Genomic DNA, 22,650 nt, shown 5'->3' with positions numbered 1-22,650 from the left:
CCACCCCATAAGTGTCAATGTATCTTACCCATCCACATGTCCTGGCTGTACTCGTGTGTCATAGAACAGAAGCAAACGACAAGAACAAGTATTCCTGTTGCATTGCCTGGATCCCTCTGTCAATGTGGCTGGGTGAGAAATACTCTTGCAAATTAACATGTACATGGAGGGGTGCAGGCGGAACATAAAAGAGTGGCTCACCCACTGCCCCCTGTTCATTACAATTATTGTCACAGGTTAGGCCCTGGCTTTGGGGAGCCCTGTTAGCTAAGGTGGCCCCAGGGCCCTCATGCAGCAGTTCATTCCCGCTTAGAATACTACCTTGACAAAAAGCTAAAAACATAATTTGTGTCATGCAGCTGGTTTTCACAAGTAGTGATGGCCCTTGGACAATGCAGGTGTCAAAAAATGGGGGATCAATCAGTCACAATTCGAGGAACCCCTCTGCAGGAACACTCACAGAACCCTATTTAGCAATGGCTGGGCTAAAGTGTTAGAGGAGAGGAAGTCTTTAAGCTTTTATTACTACCTGTGTCCCCTCTATACAGGGTGTAAGTCATTCTGGAGAAGTAGGTATTTGCATACAGACTTCCCTAGGGTATGTCAGCATGTGATATTGAGCTTCTATGATTGATAGAACTAAAATGTAATCCATGCAAGTGGTGGGCCAGAGATTGAACAGCTGGGAAGGAAAGGGCTATCTGTTAATGGGTGTTATTCAATTAGTACATTTATTAGGCTCTATCTGACTTGCCGCGGGTTTTAATGAACACTGTGAGAAGCATAAAGTACAATCAGAATGAGAAATTTCAATGCAGAAGAGGAGCCTGTACAACTGTACAAGACTGATGGTAAGGCTGGAGTTTAAGGCTGAATATATATATATATATATATATATATATATATTTATATAATTAAGTCCAGCATTTGAAATACAAACTTTTTTTTATAGCTCAGTGTATATCGAGGTTACTTTGCTGCAATTACTGGACACCAGCTTAGCCTTGTCCATTGGTTAATAGATGCTTTCACTAAGTTCATTTCCTAAAAGAGACTGCTAGAGAAAACATTTAGCTTAGCTCAGTTTCCTTTGTAAAACAACTTTGTTCCTATAAATTTCAAACTGATATCAATTTCCAAATGTCAGATAACCCTCTTCCTAGGAAATGTATTGTTAAAAGGGTCGCTAGAGGCTTTAAAGTGCAAGAGGCGTGCAGCAGCTTTCCAGGCTGGAGGAGAGGAGATTTGCATAGTGTCCCGGCCCACAATTTGTGTGTCAGTGCTGGGAAACTGTGTGATCACAAAGTACAGAAGGAAAGAAAAAAAAGAATGTAAAACAGTAGGCTGGGCAATCCTGGCTGAGTGCTGAAGAGGAAATGCGTGTGATATGTTGATAACTGCAGCAAGAGACAAATTTGGCCCATGGAGGGACATAAGGAACTGAGGACGGTGTCGGGAACCATTATTGATCCTGTTAACAAATGTTGGATGGGCACATCTTAATGTAAGTTTACCAAATACAACGTGACGTGAATATAGACCAGCAAAAAGATTGGTGATCTGATAAGATTGAGGGATAAGTGAAATTGCCATTGTTTAACAGATGCGAGCATGCGAAAAGGTGACTTCACATGGGCACAAGTGGTATAAGGAGATCGTTTTCAACCATGAGCATGTTGACCAAATTTGTTTCAGGTGAACAGATTCCAAGCAGATGTTCCATATGCTACTCGATGATTTACCTTGTAGAGTGAACCTGTTCTCTTTAAATTCCCAATTTAAAGGCGACAATTCAAAAGGATTGATTTCAGAAGATTCAGAAGTATTTGAAGTGAACACAGCTTCAACTGATATAAAGTCGACACAAGTGGTCCATCAAGCTTCTTCGTTTTTGTCTAAGGATAGATTTATGATTATTGCAATCATGTTTCAGCTTGCTGTTGGTTTTCTAAATGAAATGAGAGTGTTCGCTCGGAATACTTTACTCGTGAATACTTTACTCTTAAAAACTGCCCTTCCTATGCTTTTTTATGTATTTCATTTATTCATGCCCCCTCCCCTTTAATTCTTTCCTTAAAGCTTTACATAGTAGGTTCTTGCAGTCTCTCCTGATATGTTTTTACCCCCAGACCTTTAACCATTGCTGTTGGCCATCTTTGGGCTCGCCATTGCTGTTGGCCGTCTTTGGGCTCATTTCTATCTCATCAATGTCACTTATCTAAAGTAGACTTTAGGGTTACATACACGCGTCAGATGATTACGAACAATCGGGTTTGTCTCTGTGAAAATCTAACATATGTACAGCAGTCTCTTGACATCATTCATGGATCTGTCCTGAAGGATCCAAGAACGACTGACAGTAAACAACCGTAAAAAAAACCCAGAAGCTTGCTTGTTCTCCCCCCTCCCTTCTCCGTAGAATGGTGCTGTGTGTACAGCGTTTGTTCCTTCATCTATCACTCTCAGGAAAGATTGTTTCCAGCAACAAATATTGAACTTGTGCACACTGCTTTAGGGTTTGCTTAGTAAATAGTTTTTACTCCTTTAGTAACCACCCCTTTTAAATACATATATAAGAGATAAACTATTCTTTTTCTTTTTAAAGAGATACAATTTGGTAAAAACATGTAAAATCCATGCATAATAATTCCTTGAATTTCACCCCTGCCCCTCCCAGTCCTTATAAATGATTCTGGAGTATTTGCACTGCGTGTAGTTGGCTGGCTGAGGCTGTGATGTAACAAGGAAAAAATTAGAGTGAAAGAATCAGAAGGATAGCTTAGTAATTTATTTCTGAAACTTCAAACCACCATGACAGCGGTGTATCAAAGAAGCCATCAAGTGTATCGAACCTTTGTACCTGTAAACCATTTTACAACAGCAATTTTTTTTGGTAAACATATGGTCACAACACCACTCCCTCTATTATAGGGAATGCACTATTAAAGTTCCTAAACAATGACAAATATAATATTACTTAAAAGAACTGTGCAGGATTAAACACAATATAGGTATATGCACCAGGCTATATACTCATGCTTTTTTCTTATTGCCTTTTGAGTTATTAATAATGATAAAATGATTGTTTGCACCTTGGTTATCATAGTCAGAGCTTTGTAGAGTTGAGGAAAGGGATTAGGTAGAACATATGCTTTATTGCCAGTCAGGGATTGTGGTAGGTGTTGGTGTTTGCGTGGCTTGTTTCAGGATGAGCAAATGTAGACCCAACAATCGACCCCCTGTCTCTCTAATCTACATGCATTTTCTCTGCAGGGTTTTCAACATTTATTCCAAATGTATTTACTAAATTCTATTAAAATCTGTATAATTTAGTGTTTAGCAAGCTATAGCAGTTGTATGGTCTTCTCTGACTACAGCTTATTCCTTAGGCATATATCTGCAAGTCCCAAAGTATTAAGCCCTGCACAGATGTTAGACAGATAAATGAACGAGCTCTGTACACAATGTACTGTTCTGTTCTGTAGAAGGGAGAGAGAGGACAAGCAAGCAGCACCCCACTGTGCTCTCCTATATAGGAAAGTACAGCTGGGGTCCCCACTTGGTCATTTATCAATATGCCAGGGCAGGGGGTTGCTGTACGCATGGCCATATCATGACTATTTGTCTCAGGAACTACATTAGCTATAGAGAAATATCCGGCCTTAAAAAAGAAACAGACATTGTTCCTCCATGTTTTCTATTTGTCCATCTGTGGCCACCCCAAATTGATATAAAATGAATAGACTTGTTAGATAATCTGACTCTTTGATTATCTTTTCTGGCAAGCAAACCAAACTAAATGCCTAGCTCCAGAAAGAATCTACTGTGCAGGAAATATTTGCTGCTGATCATTTACAAATTCAGTTTGTTAGCAGTACTATAGTAGTAGTATAACATCCCAACACCAGAGAAAATCTTGGTCTTTTACTGCTATCATTCTACTTTGTTTCTATCTGTCCATCTCTGGCCACCCTCATATTCAATATACTGTATAACACACTTTATTATTATTGTCCCTATTATCCTTTGCTACTTTGCATTTGCCTATTTGCTAAACTCAAGATCTGTTATTATCTCATTTTCTTGATAAGGATCTTTTCTTATTTTAAAAGCAGAAAACCTAAAATACAGAAACAAAAAACATCAATATGTGCATTTTCCTATATTAACAAGCACTCGTATCTTTGGTAAGATGTTTAGCAGCTGTTCACATCCAATGGAGTGCAGATATCTCAAAACCATCATTTAAAAAATATGGCAACCCTGAATATTATGAACAGCTCAATTGTCTTACTGATACCCCTCCATGACAAATGTTTGATATCAATGTTTATTGTGTGTGTTCTATTTGATTATTTTGATGATGTGTTAGGATTAACACGTAGACAAATTTTTCCTAAATTACATTTATCAGATTGTTAGATTGATTACATTTAGCTAAATTTGCCAACATCTATGAATGAAGATGAACATCATTAGATATTATTAAAAACATTTTTACACAAGTTCTGGCTCTACAAGTAAAGTCTGGGAAGATTTGATAATTAGACTGTGATTTATGTGCATGAAAGCATTAGGTGTGACTGCAGCAATTTTGTAGAGAGAAAAATTTACTACTTTGCAGTATTTGGGAGTCAACTCAGAAAGAAACATTCAAATAAAAACACCATTCAATTCAGCAAAACTCCAACCAGCAGATGGCGCTTATGGCTCCATTTTATGTTTTCCATAATTTCTTTTGCTTCTTTGCTGTAAAAAACAATTGCTAACCAAGCCTAATAGCCTATTTTTTTACACATATAAGGGCCAACGTAGTAAATTATGCTGATCACTCTGTTCCTTCTATGAATGCATCTGTCTAACTTTTAAATTAGAGACTGCACTGGCTAACATGAGATAACTACTGCTGTCTACATGTAAAACAAACTGGTATAGCATCCCCTTGAAGAACCCTTGCAAATACAGTAGTTTGTATGGATTCCTAAATGGAACTAACGGATAACATATGAAGCTAATAGTTAACATATGTTGATTTCAAATACATATGCACAGCCTGCCAGCAGAATATACTAGCAGATGATATTTATAAAAAATGTAGTGCTTGGCTAAGTGTCTGAGAGTGATGAGAATTTTAGAAGTCTCACTTCTGAAGGTTGCTTTATTAAATTATGTTGATGTGAATCCTTTAAAGGTAACTGATAAATATTCAATCATATGCAAAGTAAATCCTAAATTCTATGAGTTTGATTGTCAAAAGATCTGCATTATAGGTGTGAAATATTTGAGTACTAGGATTGGTTCGCCAAACATAAGGGTAGTTATGATAGTGATAGGTCTGAAATTAATATGAGGGAGTTCTCATTAAGGTGTGTTAATTATCTGAGAGGAAAACAGATTAATTGTAGTACTTAGGATAATATGAGTCAAGCAGAGGAGTAAAGCTAAGCCCCCCCAAAAATGTGGCTTACTAGTAATTACTAGTAATTAGACTCAGTGAAAGCTGCTTTTAGTTTTCTTTTGACTAAGTGTTATTTCTAAGTATATTTCTGCCAACATATCTAAGGGTCCTGCCAGAATTCCAGCTTCTATATAATCAAGTGGTTAGCAAAGTAAACTTCGGCATGGACCAAATAAGGGACACTGGTGTACCATTAGGTTCTCAAAATCTGATGGTATTTGTTCTGTTTAATCGCTTCTTCTCTTTTATTTGCTATTAATTCTATAAATTTATTTATATAAATATATAATTCTCTAAAAAAAGTCTAAAAAATGTAATGACCCGTTTCGCCACTTGGCTTCTTCAGGTTTATGTGGTAGATGTTGTAACAATCTGGGTTAATGTGGGCTGCTACTCTTTACTACTGATGAAAGTACATTCCTGTCTAAAGAACTCAACAGCCTCCTGAACAATAATCCATCATCCAGCTATAATAATTTCACCATATCAACAACTAATAGGAAAGAAAGTCATTTCGCTGAAAGAAGCCAAGTGGCGAGACTGCTCGGGATACAAGACTTTATTTCACCACATAAAAAGTATAGATAGTTAAGGCGATTATCTAGTTTGCGGATCCTTATTCCATGATTTATAAAATGGGTTTTGGACCTAAAATGGTACTTACCTGTATTTTTGATATATAAGTAACAATACGAACAATTTTTGTGCCAAAAAACCTTATCTATCCTTAATTTTGTTGGTTTATATTTTAATGTTCCCAAGTTCACTAAACACAGCCTTGATAAATGAGAATTGTTGTTGCCTTCGAAACATTTTGGCTATGCTCTGTAAAGCATACCTTTATGTGAAAACATTAAGACCTTGACCTGGCACTCTCATTGGATGGTAATAAATTAAATGCAAACTGTGGGTCCCCAATAAACTGGCACCTTATTATTACTGGGAGAAGGATCATTGGAACCACTGTGCTTCATGTAGAGTCCCTACAACCATAAATTAGTGATTATTTTAATATAGCAATATTTAGAGGCTACTTTTCAAAACGACCAATTGCAAAATCTCCAAATCAAGTAATTCAAATCAAGTTACCATTGTTATTAACAAGTAATCTCATGGTTATCACACAGGTCTCAATACAGCTCACAGAACAGAAGATATCACCAAGGCTTAGGATGGGACTAAAAGGAATCAAACAGATCCACCTCATTTGGGTCACTTTATCACTTATTGCATTAAGCAGATGTAAGTATACGTTAAGTGTAAGTTAGAGTTAAATTTTAAATTTTATGCAGTAGATCTCTGCGTTATATAAATATTTCCTGTATGGTATTCCATTTAAACACCCAGCGAATCCATAAAAATACTTTAGGATGAGCCAGAAATGAACTCATTCCATCATTTCTGGTGTTAACTCTTCCTAGTTGTCTATTGGTAAACTACTGATTCCATCCTCTCTCTCTCTTTAACTCTACAACATAGCAAAAAATTGTTCTCTTTTTCGTGTTTGAATCTTAGGGGCTTCCTAGGCAGTTGGATCACTCAAGGAGATTCTCTGTCTTAGTAAGTCTCCATGAAAATGAATCCTAATCCATTACATTTGTGCAATGAGGGTCAATTGAGTGACTCTTTGGTATATAATATATATGTTCATATGTAACACAATCCAGGCCCCTTGCAGAGCCAACTCAATAATTTCACCCTGCTTTTTGACAAAAAGTGCTTGGGTTTATGGGTTTTTCATCAACCAACAGACAACTGAAAACTGTAGGTACATTGAAATATTGATATTATTATGTCTTTCCCTCCAGCTCAGAACATTTCCAGTATTAACAATTTGGGCTGTGTCAATGATTTCCTCACTGAAATATTTTGTTCTTGGGAATCTGTTGGTTCAAACAGAAGTTGCAGTGAAGATTTTACCTTAACCTATACGGACTTAGAACAAAAGTAAGTTCACAGTAAAATTCTCCTTTTACATATTAGTAAATTAAAAATAAAAATAATTACAGATTTGATTCCATAAATGTCAAAAAAATATGAATTTTTAAAGCCTGATTGAATAGTTAAATTAGATAAACACAATAAAATGTGAAAAGTTTTTATAGTTTGTTTTGAGGAAGCAGTCACAGCCTAGAAGGGTAGAGGTGCCATTCCTGTATGAGCATGCTGTGGAGAAGAACCCTTGCTGTTGCATCAAAGCAATGTTGCATCAAAGCAATGCAAAGGTTCAATCCACCCCTTTATAAAGCTTACCAATAAACTAAGCTTATTATCACTTTTGCCCACATTGTACGTTACTAGAAAGTTTAAAAATACATACATTTTATGAACCTTTATTTTTTACTTACTTGCTTTTCCATATTTTGTTGTTGTTTTAAATATAGACATGTTTAGTGTATCCACCAGAGGGAGCTCTGTAATCAGTTTCAACTGTTATCAGATATCATTCACAGAGTGATTGCATTATTTTGAGTTGGTTGATACATTACCTTGCATTGTGAACACTGCAAAGAAAGGAGCACAGACTGAGTGTGTAATTGTCAAATATTTTACCCCAGCTACATATTTACAAAAAGAATAGTTTTTAAAACAGACATTGATAAGAATCTTTTATGCACATTTTTAAATAATCACCCAACAGACTCCCATTAAAACGATGTGTTGTCCAACTTATAACTGCCAGTTCAGGAGATATTCTGAGCCATTTCTAGGAATTGTAAATCAACATTTATACAGCTATTGCTTAATAATAAAACAGAAAACTTGCTTGGCATAAGCTGGTATTATGGAAGTTATGTACTAATTTACAACTATCTGTGTAGAAGGACCAATGGTTTGATTGGCTTAGTAAGAAATGGTATGTATTCTTATTATGTAGTAGTAAGAAGGTGTTGTATATCTTTATATGGGTACTGATGGTACCCAGGGGGATCTGAGGGAGCTCTGTGTCTAATGGACTGTGAGTACGGAGTAGTGAGCTATTTGTCCTGGGGTGGCAATCCTATTGTTGACATGGATAATAGGAATGGAGCTGTGCATGTGGGAGTACAAACACCACTGGAGGCTTGTGTATAGGAGGTAAGCATTGCGTGCTGCAGTGCCCGTCTACTGATTACAAAATATTATTATTATTACACAGTATTTATATAAAGCTGACATATTACACAGCGTTGTACAAAGTCCATAGTCATGTCACTGGCTGCCCCTCAAAGGGGCTCACAGTCCAATGTCCCTACCTTAGTCATATGTTTTTAACACATTTTTTGGGAATACAATTAACCTGACTGCATGTTTTTGGAATGTGGGAGGAACCCCGAGTACCCGGAGAAAACCCACGCAGACATGGGGAGAAGCTGCACACTCCATGCCGATAGTGTCCTGGCCTAGATTCGAACCTGGGACCTAGCACTGCAGAGACCAGAATTCTAATCTCTGAGCCACCGTGCTGCCCATATTAGCCCATACTAGCCCATACTAGCATAATGATGCTGGAGAGTGGTGCCTACTGTGCTCTGTGTATCAGTGATGTGGGTACAACGAAGTGTGCTTTGTATGCTTGTGTGCAAGTCTCATGGGTAGCATGGCTACAAGGGGTATGCAGTGTGTCCTGCAGTGTTACTGTGATGATTACATGGATCCTGGGAAGCAAACTATGTGAATTGTGAGGTCTGAGTAGTAGTGGTAGTATGGGTCCTGGGTAGTGAGCAGTGTGTGCTGGATAGAAAATCTCATGGGTGGTATGGGTCCTGGGGAGTGAGCTGGATGGAAAATCCCATGAGTAGTGCGGATCCTTAAGAATTATCTTAGGTGTGCTGGATAACAATCCTATGGGTAGTGTGGGTCCTTGGGAGTGAGTTGTGTTGGACAGTCTCATTGGTATTTTGGGTCCTAGGAAGTGTGCTGCCTATGGTATGCTAAATAGAATATACATAAATATGTAATAGTAAATCTTCTGCAAAAAAAGATGTTCTTAGTGAAAAAAATCTTAATTTGGGATTTATGTCGTTTCAGAGAAGAAAAATGCCAGGACCTGCAAAATGAGCAGTCTGGTGGTACTGTGGTGCCTAATAAATGTATATGCCACATCACTGTTCCTTTTTTTGTGATTGCTGATACCTATTTAATAGCCGTGAATTCCCATGGACAACCAGTGGCCAATACAACCATAAACATTTCAACCACATGTAAGTGGGAACTCTAAAGTTTCTAGTGGGGGTTCAAAAGATAACAGGAGCAATTGCTTGATCGTGGCAGACATTGACAAATACTATCATTGTGCAATGTCATATGCCAACCAACCAATATAGTAATATTTAGTACAGTGTTTCTCAACCAAGATCCCATGGAACCCTACGGTTCCTCCAGAGGTTGCTTGGGGCTTCTTAAGCAATGAGCATTTTATGACTCTTTAACTGATACCAATGATGTTTTTGGCTATCCGTCATATTGACATTCTTCCCAATGGCCAGCAATATAAAAGGGATTCTTCCAACTGACCCCTACATTAATATAGTAAGCTGTGGATATAGTAAGTACTTTTAGTAAATTGGTAAGAAGTTACGGGGGGTATCTCAGCCCAAAGGTATAGAGTTCCATAAGGATATAGGACTTAGGCATGTCATTTGATATGGTACTTCTAGATGGAACCAGGTTTCAATGCACAACAGAGCACCCCCGGGGTATTTTATAGATTTCCACCTTGCTACTCCAGCATTGGGTTGGCTCTCTAATCAGTATGAACCCTTTTTTCATTTTGTAAATGGTATTGTTAGGGTACTAAGGGAACACTACCTACAGAGACCCAGCCCCTGGCAGGTTACAAAGTGCAAAGCAGGCAACGTTTTATCTTCTTGTTAGGGGGAGTATTAACCCATACAACCATCATTTACAAACCATGGGTGATGCTGCCCACATTGCATTAGAATGCAGGGTGCAAACTTATGATATTTGTCAGTACAGAATGTCAACACCTTTAATACCCCCCCATTGCCCTATTAGCTAAGATTTGCTGTCTCCATAAGCTACCGATATTGTTGGTGACCATTAAATCTCTTCTCTTTGGTCATGGGTAACCCATATATATACTTTTTGTATAAGCTATAGACAAGTACATAGGGTCTACCATGGGTTGACCAATTTATTGTACAAGGCAGCAACAGGCAGACCCACAATTTGCCTTGGTGCATGTTGGGAAGGAGGCTAAGGGGTGGGTGTCAGCAGTGCATGCCATGCAACAGACCTGTAGGTATAGTTTAATCCTTTAACTATACTGGTTGCATGGCAGCAAGACGTTTATTGGGTCTTTAATTCTTTAACTGTACAGTTGTACTTCAAAGAAACTCTTAAGCAAATGTGTACACTGCCATTACTGATCTCTTCTCTGAAACCTCCAAATGTTTTCATCTTTTTAGTGCAGGGTCATTTCGACCACAAACTGACCCTATTTAAGCAACAACTATTTCTCTGCAACCTTCTTTATCTTATCTATGTATCCACTTCCTCTAGAACTTGTTAGATTCTGTGGAAATAACGTTCTTTTTGTGTGTTGTGCACAGTTAAACTGAGAGCTCCATCAAATGTCCGAATTAAGTTTCAAAAGGAACAGAATTGTCTGGTGCAATGGAACACTGGCTATGAGGACTCATTCATTCGAAAAAAGCTGACTTTCCATGTACAGATTCTCTTTAAGAAGAACAGAAAACTGGTAAGCCGTTTACCGGTATTTCAATTTTCTTGTGCTCGCTGCATCATATAAAACTGACCACAGCATCTGAATGGCATTTTCTTTATCTGGCCATCTCCTATAAAGAGGCCCGGTCACAAGACTATTCATTCCAACAAAATAAGTTCTCATTAAAATATATGAACATTTAGCCTTTCTTGTATAGCCATCCATATAACCTAGAAGACTAAACAAAAATGTAAAATATGGAAATGCCTTTTTTATTGGGATCTGAGAGGGGAGAAGAAGAGAGGGCTCTGCTTCTCTGCATTGGTGTGTATGGTATTTTAAGGGCCACTCTCAATGATGCCAAGAAGTAGCGGATTAGAGATGGGGCCTGCAGGACCGGAGGCTCACCATGCATTCACATTGTATTGTGCTGTTCCCTATAAAAGTGCTATTTGCTTTTACATGTCAATGCTACCACAAGTCAGAACACAGAGGGCTGGCAGGATCACCAGGCATTTGGAGTTCTTTGCACATTGTATAAAAAAGTACACATCATAAGGGTAAAATAAAGTTTTGGATTGATAAACGTTTTACATATACCCTAACATCTAAGAACACCCACAAATGTAATCAATATTCCTTTATTTGCAAATGTAGAATCCCATCCATGGCAACTCATTGGGGGCAGTCATGAGAAGTTAAGTGCCGATGGCTGACAACTGCTGTTAAATGTTTAATTATTGGTTCACTAAGAACCTGCATACCAATAGAGCTACCAAGAGCTTGCTAGGCAGCCACTGGGAGCTGACCATCTGCACTTAGCCCCATTCAGCCCTTTTCATTTACCATGCCTATGGAAGAACATCTGTTGCAACACCTCCATGGGGTAGATCCCAAACACTAGACTTAAAGTGATGCTATTTAACCCAAGAATGTCCTGGCGCTGGATTGAAAAAAAAGTCTACAGGGGCTCCATTTTCCATTTAAAAGCTGAAGTTCCATCTGCCTATACGCCATAAGCAGTTCCATGTTTAACATACTAACACTGTTTTCAAATACAACCTTTCCTTTTAAATGACATACATCATTTAGGTAATTTTATCATTGGGTTTTCGGTGCCCACCCCCCATGTAATTTGAGAATATCATGGTTAGATGTTGTACATAGCTTTCTGAGACATCACAGCCCCCTCCTCAGTTCTCCTCTCAAGTGACCTCAACCCTGATGCAAGTAGTACACTAGCACCTATTAGGAGTTATGCAATTATTAAAAAAATATATATATATATATATATATATATATATATGTATATATAAATATATATATATAATATATATAGGTAAGTATACAGGTAGTGCACTCACATTGGAAGGCAGAGCATGGGAAACACCATGATAGAAAAAGAAAATGCACTGATGAATATTTTAAATTCTTTCAGTATTGCAGGTATGTGACAAATTAAATTTGTTCTTCCAGGCAAAGGAAGATTTCCTTATACGACTGGAGCCCCAATACATCTTTAACAAAAGGCAACTGGAACGAGGAGAAGAATATGTAGTCAGGGTCAGAACAAAGCCAGCAGAAAACAAAGATATTGAAGGAATCTGGGGTCAATGGAGCTCGGAAGCTGAGTGGAAAAATGGTAACCTTTAATGATTCTGTTTTATGTCTGGGTACACACAAACAGATTATATATATATATATATATATATATATATATATATATATATATATATTTGTGTATATATCAATTATATCAGTCTGATAACTGATCTTATAAACAATTGCATATGAAGTGGATCTCAAAGCAATTTAGCTTGAACTATCGTGAGAGACAGATTTTTGGGTTCCAACCATTTGCCTATAGATCCAATGCCTAGGTAAATTTTTGTAAACTGAGTTGCCCCATGTACCAGCATTACAGATTACATTTATTCAAAATTCTGATCACTTTCTATGCAAGAAAATTGATTGGAAGGGCAATGATAATTGGGCATTCTCACTGGCAACCGATGGATATAGCATTTTCCTATTGATTAATATAACAGGGGGTTCCCGATCCTGAAAATTATCTTGGGATAACGATAGGGTAAGATGATTGAAAAAAACTGACGTAGATGAACGTATCCCAGATATATAGAAAACATATTCCTTGGAGAAATTATAGAACTATATCTTTATGACCAAGAAATACTGCTCTAAGTCCATCAAATTCAACCTCTAAGGAAATAAACATATACCAGATGTAAAACCCTATGGACATAGTTGATCCAAAGGAAGGCAAAGTGTTAGAAGTAATAACGTTTAAACTTTTCCTAAATGTTCTTTATAAGCTGGTAATGGGCTAGTAAATATGTTGGAAATTTTCACTGAATAAAAATATTTTTCCTGTGTACAGATTACAGTCTTACCTTGCAGGATCTGCAAAATATCATTATCCCAATTACCTGCATAGTGATATTATTTTCAATTATTGGGAGCTACTTCTGTCTTAACAGGTAAGTTGTATCATTGCTATATTTCGTTCCTAAAATGTGCTACACACAATGGGGCAAAATGTCATTCTGGCATGTTACTACCTGATTACAGGTCGAGTCATTGGCTGGGAAGTTGCTTTCAGATTACACATTGTTATATTTCATTTTATCCAGCTGTACCCTCGCTGGTATCTTCAGAATTGCTGGCTTTATGCCCTTTTACACCTTTGCCACTTACTTGGGTGGTGCACTTCCCGAAAATGTGAAAAAAAAGTACCAATCTAACTGCGCATGTGTGAGATTTGCTTTTTTTTAAATAGAAGAAAGCCCAATCATGGGCTTATTGCAGAAAGAACAACCTCGTGGGTTGCCAGTTTCCCATTCAGTCTTTACTTCCGCAGAAGGGGAGGAGCTTCCCCTAAATTGGAAAATAGAGGTTTAAAAAAAAAAACAAACAAAAAAGATAATTTTTTTAATCTTTTTTTTTAAAAGGGTTATCTATCCTGTTATATAAAGTAGCAGCACTTAAATATAGGCATATACACTTACAGTTCTTTCTTAGTTAACTTCATTTAGGCTTAAACCTCAGAGGATAGAATAGAGTAAAACTAGACTGTAGACTAGATTGCAGACTTTGTTAATTTATTTCATGTTTTTATAACTTTTTCAGATATGAGTGCTTTGAGTTTATTAATGTTCATTTAATGTTCATTCAATGTTATTTGCTTAACATATTGGGCCTGATTTAATAAAGCTCTTCAAAGCTGGAGAAGATAAACTTTATTCAGTAAAGCTGGGTGATCCAGCAAACCTGGAGCGAATTTCTTCAAAGTAATTTATTTCCTAGCAAATGTTTTGAATCCAGGACCAGATCCATTCCAGGTTTGTTGAATCACCCAACTTTACTGATGAAAGTGTATCCTCTCCAGCCTTGGAGAGCTTTAATAAATCAGGCCCATGTTGTATGCTTTTTTGGGGATTCACACTAAGCTTACAAACACTTTAAACTCTATTTATAAAACAGGGAATCAGACTCACTCAAATATTCCCTTTTGGAGAATCGTCCAGGTCTATATGTCTCAATGGCAGTAATTGATTCCAACCTGGGAATGTTTGAGGAAAATAGAAATAGAGCACCATCTGTTATTTATGGTAGACACAACACACATTTCTTTACAGTTTTAATGCATTCTTAAATGAACTATTATTATTATTATAATTAATATTATTATTATTACTAAATATTTGCCATGTATGCATTTCTGTTTAGATACAAGAAATGGTGGAATAATATCCCAAACCCTGCAAAGAGCAAGCTTGCCCAGAGCAAACTATTACAGGTAAGCAGATCAATTTTATGAAGGTGGCACTAGTCTGTTTAATGTTTTAGAATGTGAATCTGAAAAAGACAAGCATCATGCATTATAACTGATTAATAATGTACAGTACTCAGTGTTGAATGTGCATGGGGAAAGCCATATGTACTATTTCAATATGTAATATTCAGGCTCTGCTGCCTGATGTTGTTTTTTCTGACCCATTGGTATCAAATCCAGTATCCTTAAAAGGGTCCTAAACAACACAATCCATGCCGATTCAAGTATTGTGAAAACTTAATAATACTTATGGTATCTGGAGACCATGTGATCTTTTCCTAGGCTTTAGGTCATGTGATGGAGCTCAGTAGCTGATTTTTTTTTTATAAAAAAAGAGATTTTTCAATTTCCAAATATTACAACAAGTTTGAAATGTCCTTTTTAAATAGCAGAATGAAGGTTGTAGGTTTTCTCTTTTTACATCTGAAACATTGGTTCACTCTCACTCAGCCAATTTTTTGCTTCAAAAGAGCAATTTCACTTTAAAAATCACAAATTAGCTGAGTCAGTATTTTTGTCTTCAGAGACTATAGGTATTTATGTTTATATTTTCATTGTTCCCCTGAATTGGTTTTGACCACTTTTTATTTCATGGTAAATATTGTGCAAATTTTTCTATTTAGAATCATCCATCAAATTCAGATGGAAAATATCCTGCAAAATCATCTTGGTAAGTTCATAATTCATATTTTCATTTGCCTTTAAAGTTTGATAATTTTTGAAACATTAGCACACTTCTTTTTCTTCTCAGTGGAAGATTTCTAAGCAAAATTGTCAAAGTTCACAAGTCCAAATGTGACCAACTCACCCAGCAACTCAATTCCAAGGACTATGTCAATATCTGTGGAGGTTATAACTATAAGAAAGTTATTTTTGAACCTGAGGTAGAAGATATTGAGAGATGTGTTAATATTTACCCCAAAAAGGAAAATGAAAAGGTGGTTCTAGAAAACAAACAAGAACATAGTGCTGAAGATCACCTAATGGAAGGAGACCTTTCCATTGCAAAGATGTTTTTTGATATACTTTGTGACTCATCAGGAATAAAGGTGGACACATTTAAAAACATTAACACATCAACATTTGGTGGTTCAGGCTGGATGGACAGTTTTGGTAAAATGGAGACCCAACGGTGCAATTCAGGTGTCTCAGCATATCGTGAATCCGGATATAATAGTTATGGCTCTGATGATTCTCCAGTGGATTTTTTATTAGACATAGATGGCTTCAACTCCTCATACTTTGGCCACTGGCCTGATAATGAAGAAGACGATACCCCATACACTCCACAAGATACTATCCATAAAGACTTTTTATACCAGCAAAATGATGACCCTTTAGAAAGCTCTGGCCATACCAGCTTTGCTAATGCCCTGATTGATAAGAGAAAGGATTTTTTTATTGATTCTTTCAAAACTTTTTGTTTGGACAGTTTACCAGACAATACGGTGCTTTGCAAAAATAACAGTTTCAGAAGGCTTCTGCCCCCAAAAAGTGTTCTATATTACAACACAAAACATTTGTTCTCACACAACAAGGACAGTTTTCAATCAATCATAAGACCAGAACCTGAACAGGGTTCGGAATTCACATTACAATGCTATGAAAGCAAAAGTGACCCAATTTCTATCTGTCCTGTCTCTGGATATCAAAGCTTTGATCAAGCTGTCAAAGAAAGTGATCCAGAGCTTGGCTGCAACATGTCTGGATATAAAAGTTTCGACCAAGCAGTTCATGAAGGTGGGCCAGATTCAGGGTGTGAGCTGTCTGGATATCAAAGCTTTGATCAAGCAGTTCAAGAAGGTGGGCCAGATTCTGGGTGTCAGCTGTCTGGATACCAAAGCTTTGACCAAGCAGTTCATGAAAGTGGGCCAGATTCTGGGTGTCAGCTGTCTGGATACCAAAGCTTTGATCAAGCAGTTCAAGAAGGTGGGCCAGATTCTGGATGTCAGGTGTTTGGATATCAAAGCTTTGATCAAGCAGTTCATGAAGGTGGGCCAGATTCTGGGTGTCAGCTGTCTGGATATCAAAGCTTTGACCAAGCAGTTCATGAAGGTGATGAGAATTCAGTATGTCAAAAGACATGCGAGAGACAACAAAGTGAAAGCTCTGGATCAACAAACTTCCTATTTGATTCTGAATATAAACCTTCGGGAAACCTTACTTCCCAATATTCAGCTAAGGACACGTCTAAAAATGGCATACAGTATCAGTTGGGGGATAGTCAACTCCAAACCAATACAGAATCTTCAAAAACTGAGAAGGTTGTTAATGTAACAGATAACAATAACAGCAAAACTATTAACAGCCAAAAACATGATTGTCTTTTATCAAGCTTAACGCAGTTTTGGTTGGGGGACTTTGTACAATCAACAAATGGAAAATACCATCCATCTAAACATTTGTCAGATAAATCCATTAAGACTTTAAAGATAGCAGTGGACACTTTTCTTGACAATGACATGACAGCAACACATAAAAATGTTCCTTTTACATTGACTTTTGACATATGTGAACATTTAAAGAACCTGGAAAACAACTATGGGCATAAGGTGTCTCCCAATAGCTTGATATTCCCCTGCCATCCGAATGAAATTCAGTTCATTCAAGAACAGCTCAACACCAACAAATATCTTACTAGCCCAAAATGCCCTCCAACAAAGTCTGACAATTTTGAGAATTTATCGTATTTTATCCCTCTCCGTGATTTAGAGGCCTTGGGTTCAAACCAGCAAAATAAACACCTATTGATACAGCAACGTAATGAAGATAAAGATGGCAACTCATACATGAAGCTGGTTTTACCTTAACAAATCAATACAAATGTTTGGGGACAAAAAAGGAAACTTTTCTGCTTTTTAGATTAGGTTAGTCCAACTCAGGTCATGTGCCTACAGCGTTGGTAAATTAAAGAGAAACTTTCATCATAATTGATGTTTCTGGTGAAATCAGATTTAGCAGCTCATCTTGTACTATATTAAATATTGGGGTTGATTAACAGCATTTTCGCAGTGTAACCATTAGCAAAATGAATGCTCACTTAACTTGTTTATTGGGGCAAAATTATGTTCATTATTGATTTATCATATACAAGCAAAACTTTCATTTGTTTAGTGAACCAAACTCCTTTTCATGGATGCATTTTGTCTTCCAATTATAATATTCAGGGCAGTATGGAAGCTTGGGATGGAGTTATAATTGGTGATCAGATATATGAAATAGAAAAAGTTCATAGTTACAACAAAGAATGTTTCTATTCTATATTTATAAATACATGATCAGTTTACAGAATATGCTTTTTTTATGCATGCATGAAATGTATTTAAAAGTATCAAAAAACATGAAGTTAAATGTAGCCTCATCATTTAAGTAGATGAAAGTAGAATAAAATTCCAGTTTAATGCCAGAATCTTCCCATGTTTAGAAATATTTGTTACTTTAATAATGGCAGAATTATCAAAGTGGTAACAAGTTTTGATCACTCTTCTAAAAGGCTTCTAAAAGTGTATAACAAAGATATATCGAAAGTGTATAATCAGAGAATCCAATAACTTGAGTCAATTATCTCTGCTTTTGAGTGGCAAAAAGGTGCTCGACAAAAACTCCACTGGTGACAATTGTAGCCTAAACTATTCGTGTCATTCAAAGGGTCAAATAAAAAGAAACCATATTTGCTTTTTGACTACAATAGGTTTTATATGTAGCAATATGTTAAAAAAACTGGCAATTTGAGAAAAAACGGTGAAAACTATGAAAATTTTTTGAGGCTTCATACTCAAAGTGCATTAATCTGTAACTTAGTTTTCTCTGGAGGCTGTTGGTTGACATATTAAATAATCTAATTGCAGATCAGCATAGAAAGCAGATTGCTGCTTCCAAAAAGAGTTCAGTGTAATACCGTTAGCAACCACCGGTTATCCAGAACTCAGATAACTGGAAAACTAAGATAACCGACACCCGACAGCTCCACTTTCTTGATTATTCCTGCAAGCCTAGCAGAGCTGTGACATGTGTTCTGCATCCAAGAACTCATACCGGGGCTGCGCGAGCAATCAGGAGAGCGTCAGGAGAGCAGAGCAGGTCTCGGCTGATTGTTTCGCTTTGTGATTGGCTTAGAAAAGGTAAACCCTGATGACGGCTCAAGCTTCATCAGGGTTTCCCTTTTCTCAGCCTTTCAGCCATTTAGCAATAGAGGTGAATAGGGACAAGTCTCCCATTCAAGTCGAGTGCTGAATGGCTGAAAAACCTCAGTTTCAGAGTAACCTCTGTTAACCGGAAACTACACTTTCCGGAATCGGCCAATCCCCATGGGTGCCGGATAACCGAGGTTCTACTGTATTATGTTTATATTGTAGCACTTTATATTTTTTTTCTAAATAACAGCTAGCGCTTAATGATATTAGGCATATTGTATTTTTTTTTTAGAAAACTGTGCTAAAAAGAAGACCCCAATACAGCACCAATAGGTCAAAATCTTTTTTTTTTTTTTTTAGACATATCCAATAAATTATATTCAAAGCCCTAATGCCTGCAATGCTTAAGGGTTATGTTTATAGGAAATTAGTGTTAGGGGGAAGTCATGCTGACCTCCTTCTGAATACGTGTGAAATATACATATATATATATATATATATATATATATATATATTACCGGTAATACTTTTGAGATGTAAACACTGACTAAACTAATTTTTGACTGCTGCACTTTCATTTCAGCATGGACCTTGTTTTCTTTAGTAGCTTTAAAGAATCACATAGCAAAATGCCAATAGACACATCTGTTGTTGCTGACGAATGGTATTAACTTTCCAGCTGCATTTGTATTACATGTATTACATTTTATTTTGTGGTGTTTCTGTTATTTTGTCCATTGACTAATGTTATTTGTCTGTCCCTTTCTCTTAGACTTCTGTAAGGTAATGCATTGCATCCTGTAGTACTAAAATGTACATATATTTTTCCATGGAAGATCCTTAAAGCGGAACTGTCCCCATTTCTTTGTGGGTGCCACTATCCTCTCCCTTCCATTCTTCCTTATCCTGATCTTTAACCATCTTGATTGGCTAAGGCAGGATGATGTAACTTCCACACATGTGCACAGGAGTTCATTCAGTCCTAGCACGTGCAGGGGAAACCAGGATTGTTGATATATATATATTGAAAAATATTTAACTTTTGTTTAATAGCTAAATATTTTAATTTCGCAACCATTCAAATTCTCTCTTATTCTTCCTTAATAACATGAAAACAGGAAAGGGAAAACCTCATAGATTGGTACATCTTGCAAGAATTGTTTTTTTCACAATGTTAAGCATACTGAGCATTTGTTTTTGTAGAATGGATAAAAACCAAAATGTAAATCTGGTTGTTTTAGTGTAATTGTAATGCAAATGCACTTTAATAAACTAAATATATTTCAAAACAATATCATTAAGCATTTCTTTTAAAGACATATGCTATGTACATTTAGGCATTTCATTTTTTTTAAGAAATGGAGAAAAAAAGGATTTTCATATGTGCCAAGTCACGATACAGTATAAAAATAAAAAGATGTATTGTTATTTATGGAGATTGGATACAGAGTCCTGTACAATAAAAAATGGTTCAGTTGAGTCATCGAGGTAACAGTTGACATGATTATGGACTTTATAGTTCCAATATAGTTTAAGAAAAAACGTATTTTATTCTTTAAAAAAAACTTACTTCAGCAGTTTCCAGGCAGAGAAATCTTTTTGTTGGGGTCAGTTCCTGTTGCATAATACTGCAAACTTGTAGAGATACTTTCATTCCAGGGAAAGGACGTGAACTTGATAGCTGTTTATTATATGGAACTCCAACAAAACATCAGAATATATACCATTTTATCGTAAAGTATACTGTATATATAGTATATAAATTTATATTATAGTCTAGTGCCGGCAGAGATTTTTTTCTTTTCTACCTCTGCGTTTCTTTTATTATAGGATAATTATTAATTATTGTCCCCGTTATGATGACGATTGGAGTCTGTGTAGATGGACTTTGGGCTTGTGTTGATGGCTTCATTTTGGCATTAGTTTGAGACACTTTTGAGATCATTTAGGATTCTTTGACATCTGAATCTGACCTGCATTTAAACTTCTTTCCAAATGTTTTGAATTCCTTTAAGCTTGTATGGGAATGCAGAACTGCTTATAGTGAACAAAAGCCATTCAACACTGCCTTTTGAAGGATCATTTATTGTAATGCAAACTAAAAAGTGAGCAAACGGGAAATGTAGAAATGGTGATTTATGAGTAAATGAATGGTTTTACACCAACGATCCTGTTATAGAGTTGCTGGCAATATTATTATTTTAGAAGCAGCATATATTGAACTGGTTCCAAATGCTGGCCGTAAGAGTGAGCCATTGCTAGGAAGTAACATTCTGCAGCTTTTGCATTGCAACAGTGTTGGATCACTCATCCAGACAAGAGCAATGCAAAGAATTCAAGGAGTAATAACATTGCTCGGTATATAATTCTTGTTGCATAGCTAGTTGTGAGCAGAATAGCTTATGTGAGATGGGCCTGTTACACACTGGGCAGGACGTAAAAAAATACAGAACCTAAGGTAATCCAGTGTATTTCTTTTACAACAAAACAGGAGGTTTTCTGATAGTCCACCTGGAATATGACCTTTATAAACTACAAACATCATTAGAGTCATGCAGCTGGATCTACCAAGTGGTCCTAAAACTTTGCAGGCATCACCAATGGAAGGTCAGTCTGCCAAAGTTTAAGGAACCCATGGAGGTCATTGGAAAAGAAAAAAGCCTCTTATATTGGTGGCCAATGGAAAGAATGCATACAGTGGTGGCTGGAATATCACCTTTATAATTTGTAAACAACCATAAAACACAGGCATCATCAAATAGGAGGTCAATCGGCCACAGTTCCAGAAGCCCTTAGAAACCATTAACGGAACCCTGGGGTTCCACATGAATACCTGGTTGAGAATGGCTGCGCTAATGGGTGATCAATACAATGTTAAGGTGCAGGAAAGATACATAAATTGGTTTCAATAATTTTGAATCCAAACATCAGGATGTTAAAAGCTCTGGGATTTTAATGATGTTCAAGAGAAAGTCCCTTTTGCTGCAAACTGAAGTAAGATTTGTTGTTTGGGGAGTTCTTAAATTTTGTGATGACCTTTGATGACTACAAAGAGGAACAGAAACCTAGTAAAAGAGAAAAAAATATCATGACCTCAAACCTTTTTTCTTCTTTCGTGAATTCTAATACAAACCACAGCTGTAAAGGGTAATAACCTCTGTGAACCCATTTTAAGTAAAATACATCACAATATATTGCTAAAACAACATGCATAGGATAAAAATAAAGCAAATGCCATCAATGCATCTGATCTGTGTAGTAATGCATTTACTGAATTAAAATATCAATTTTTCAAAGCAAATAAGTTAAAGTCAAATTAAAGCATGGTTTTGTTGTATGGTGGTTGTGTATTATAAGATACATGGAAAGCACTCTATAAGAAAAAAATTACAATAGTGTCTTTGAGTTCAAGTGTGCCCTGGAAGGCACAGTGACCACTTTGAAGAAGAAACAAAGCATACTCCAAGGTTTGCGAATAGGTTAATAAGGCAGCTTTGTCTTTAATATTTTATGATTTGTTGTAAGGAGACCAATC

The 22,650-nt window shown here is 36.6% G+C and overlaps 1 protein-coding gene across 2 annotated transcripts in view; it reads left to right on the top strand.

Moving 5' to 3' along the window:
• LOC140335255 (uncharacterized) overlaps positions 1–20,407 on the top strand; it is a 45,614-nt gene extending 25,207 nt beyond the window's left edge. Inside the window, exons 1-10 of one of the 2 annotated variants that reach the window (XM_072417751.1) lie at positions 1,308–1,504; positions 6,586–6,700; positions 7,267–7,405; positions 9,470–9,642; positions 11,014–11,162; positions 12,606–12,771; positions 13,528–13,627; positions 14,877–14,946; positions 15,606–15,652; positions 15,734–20,407. In XM_072417751.1, coding sequence (XP_072273852.1) covers positions 6,631–6,700; positions 7,267–7,405; positions 9,470–9,642; positions 11,014–11,162; positions 12,606–12,771; positions 13,528–13,627; positions 14,877–14,946; positions 15,606–15,652; positions 15,734–17,792 — 2,973 coding nt within the window. In that variant the 5' untranslated portion in view covers positions 1,308–1,504; positions 6,586–6,630 and the 3' untranslated portion in view covers positions 17,793–20,407. Of the gene's footprint in view, positions 1–1,307; positions 1,505–6,585; positions 6,701–7,266; positions 7,406–9,469; positions 9,643–11,013; positions 11,163–12,605; positions 12,772–13,527; positions 13,628–14,876; positions 14,947–15,605; positions 15,653–15,733 lie in introns of those variants that run through there. The other variant, XM_072417750.1, reaches the window with a different exon arrangement.
• Positions 20,408–22,650: the final 2,243 nt, after the last annotated feature.

Source organism: Pyxicephalus adspersus, chromosome 7, assembly GCF_032062135.1.
Source record: "Pyxicephalus adspersus chromosome 7, UCB_Pads_2.0, whole genome shotgun sequence".
NCBI lineage: Eukaryota > Metazoa > Chordata > Amphibia > Anura > Pyxicephalidae > Pyxicephalus > Pyxicephalus adspersus.
The sequence above is the reverse complement of the archived record's forward strand: the minus strand, read 5'-3'. Positions and strand labels throughout refer to the sequence as shown.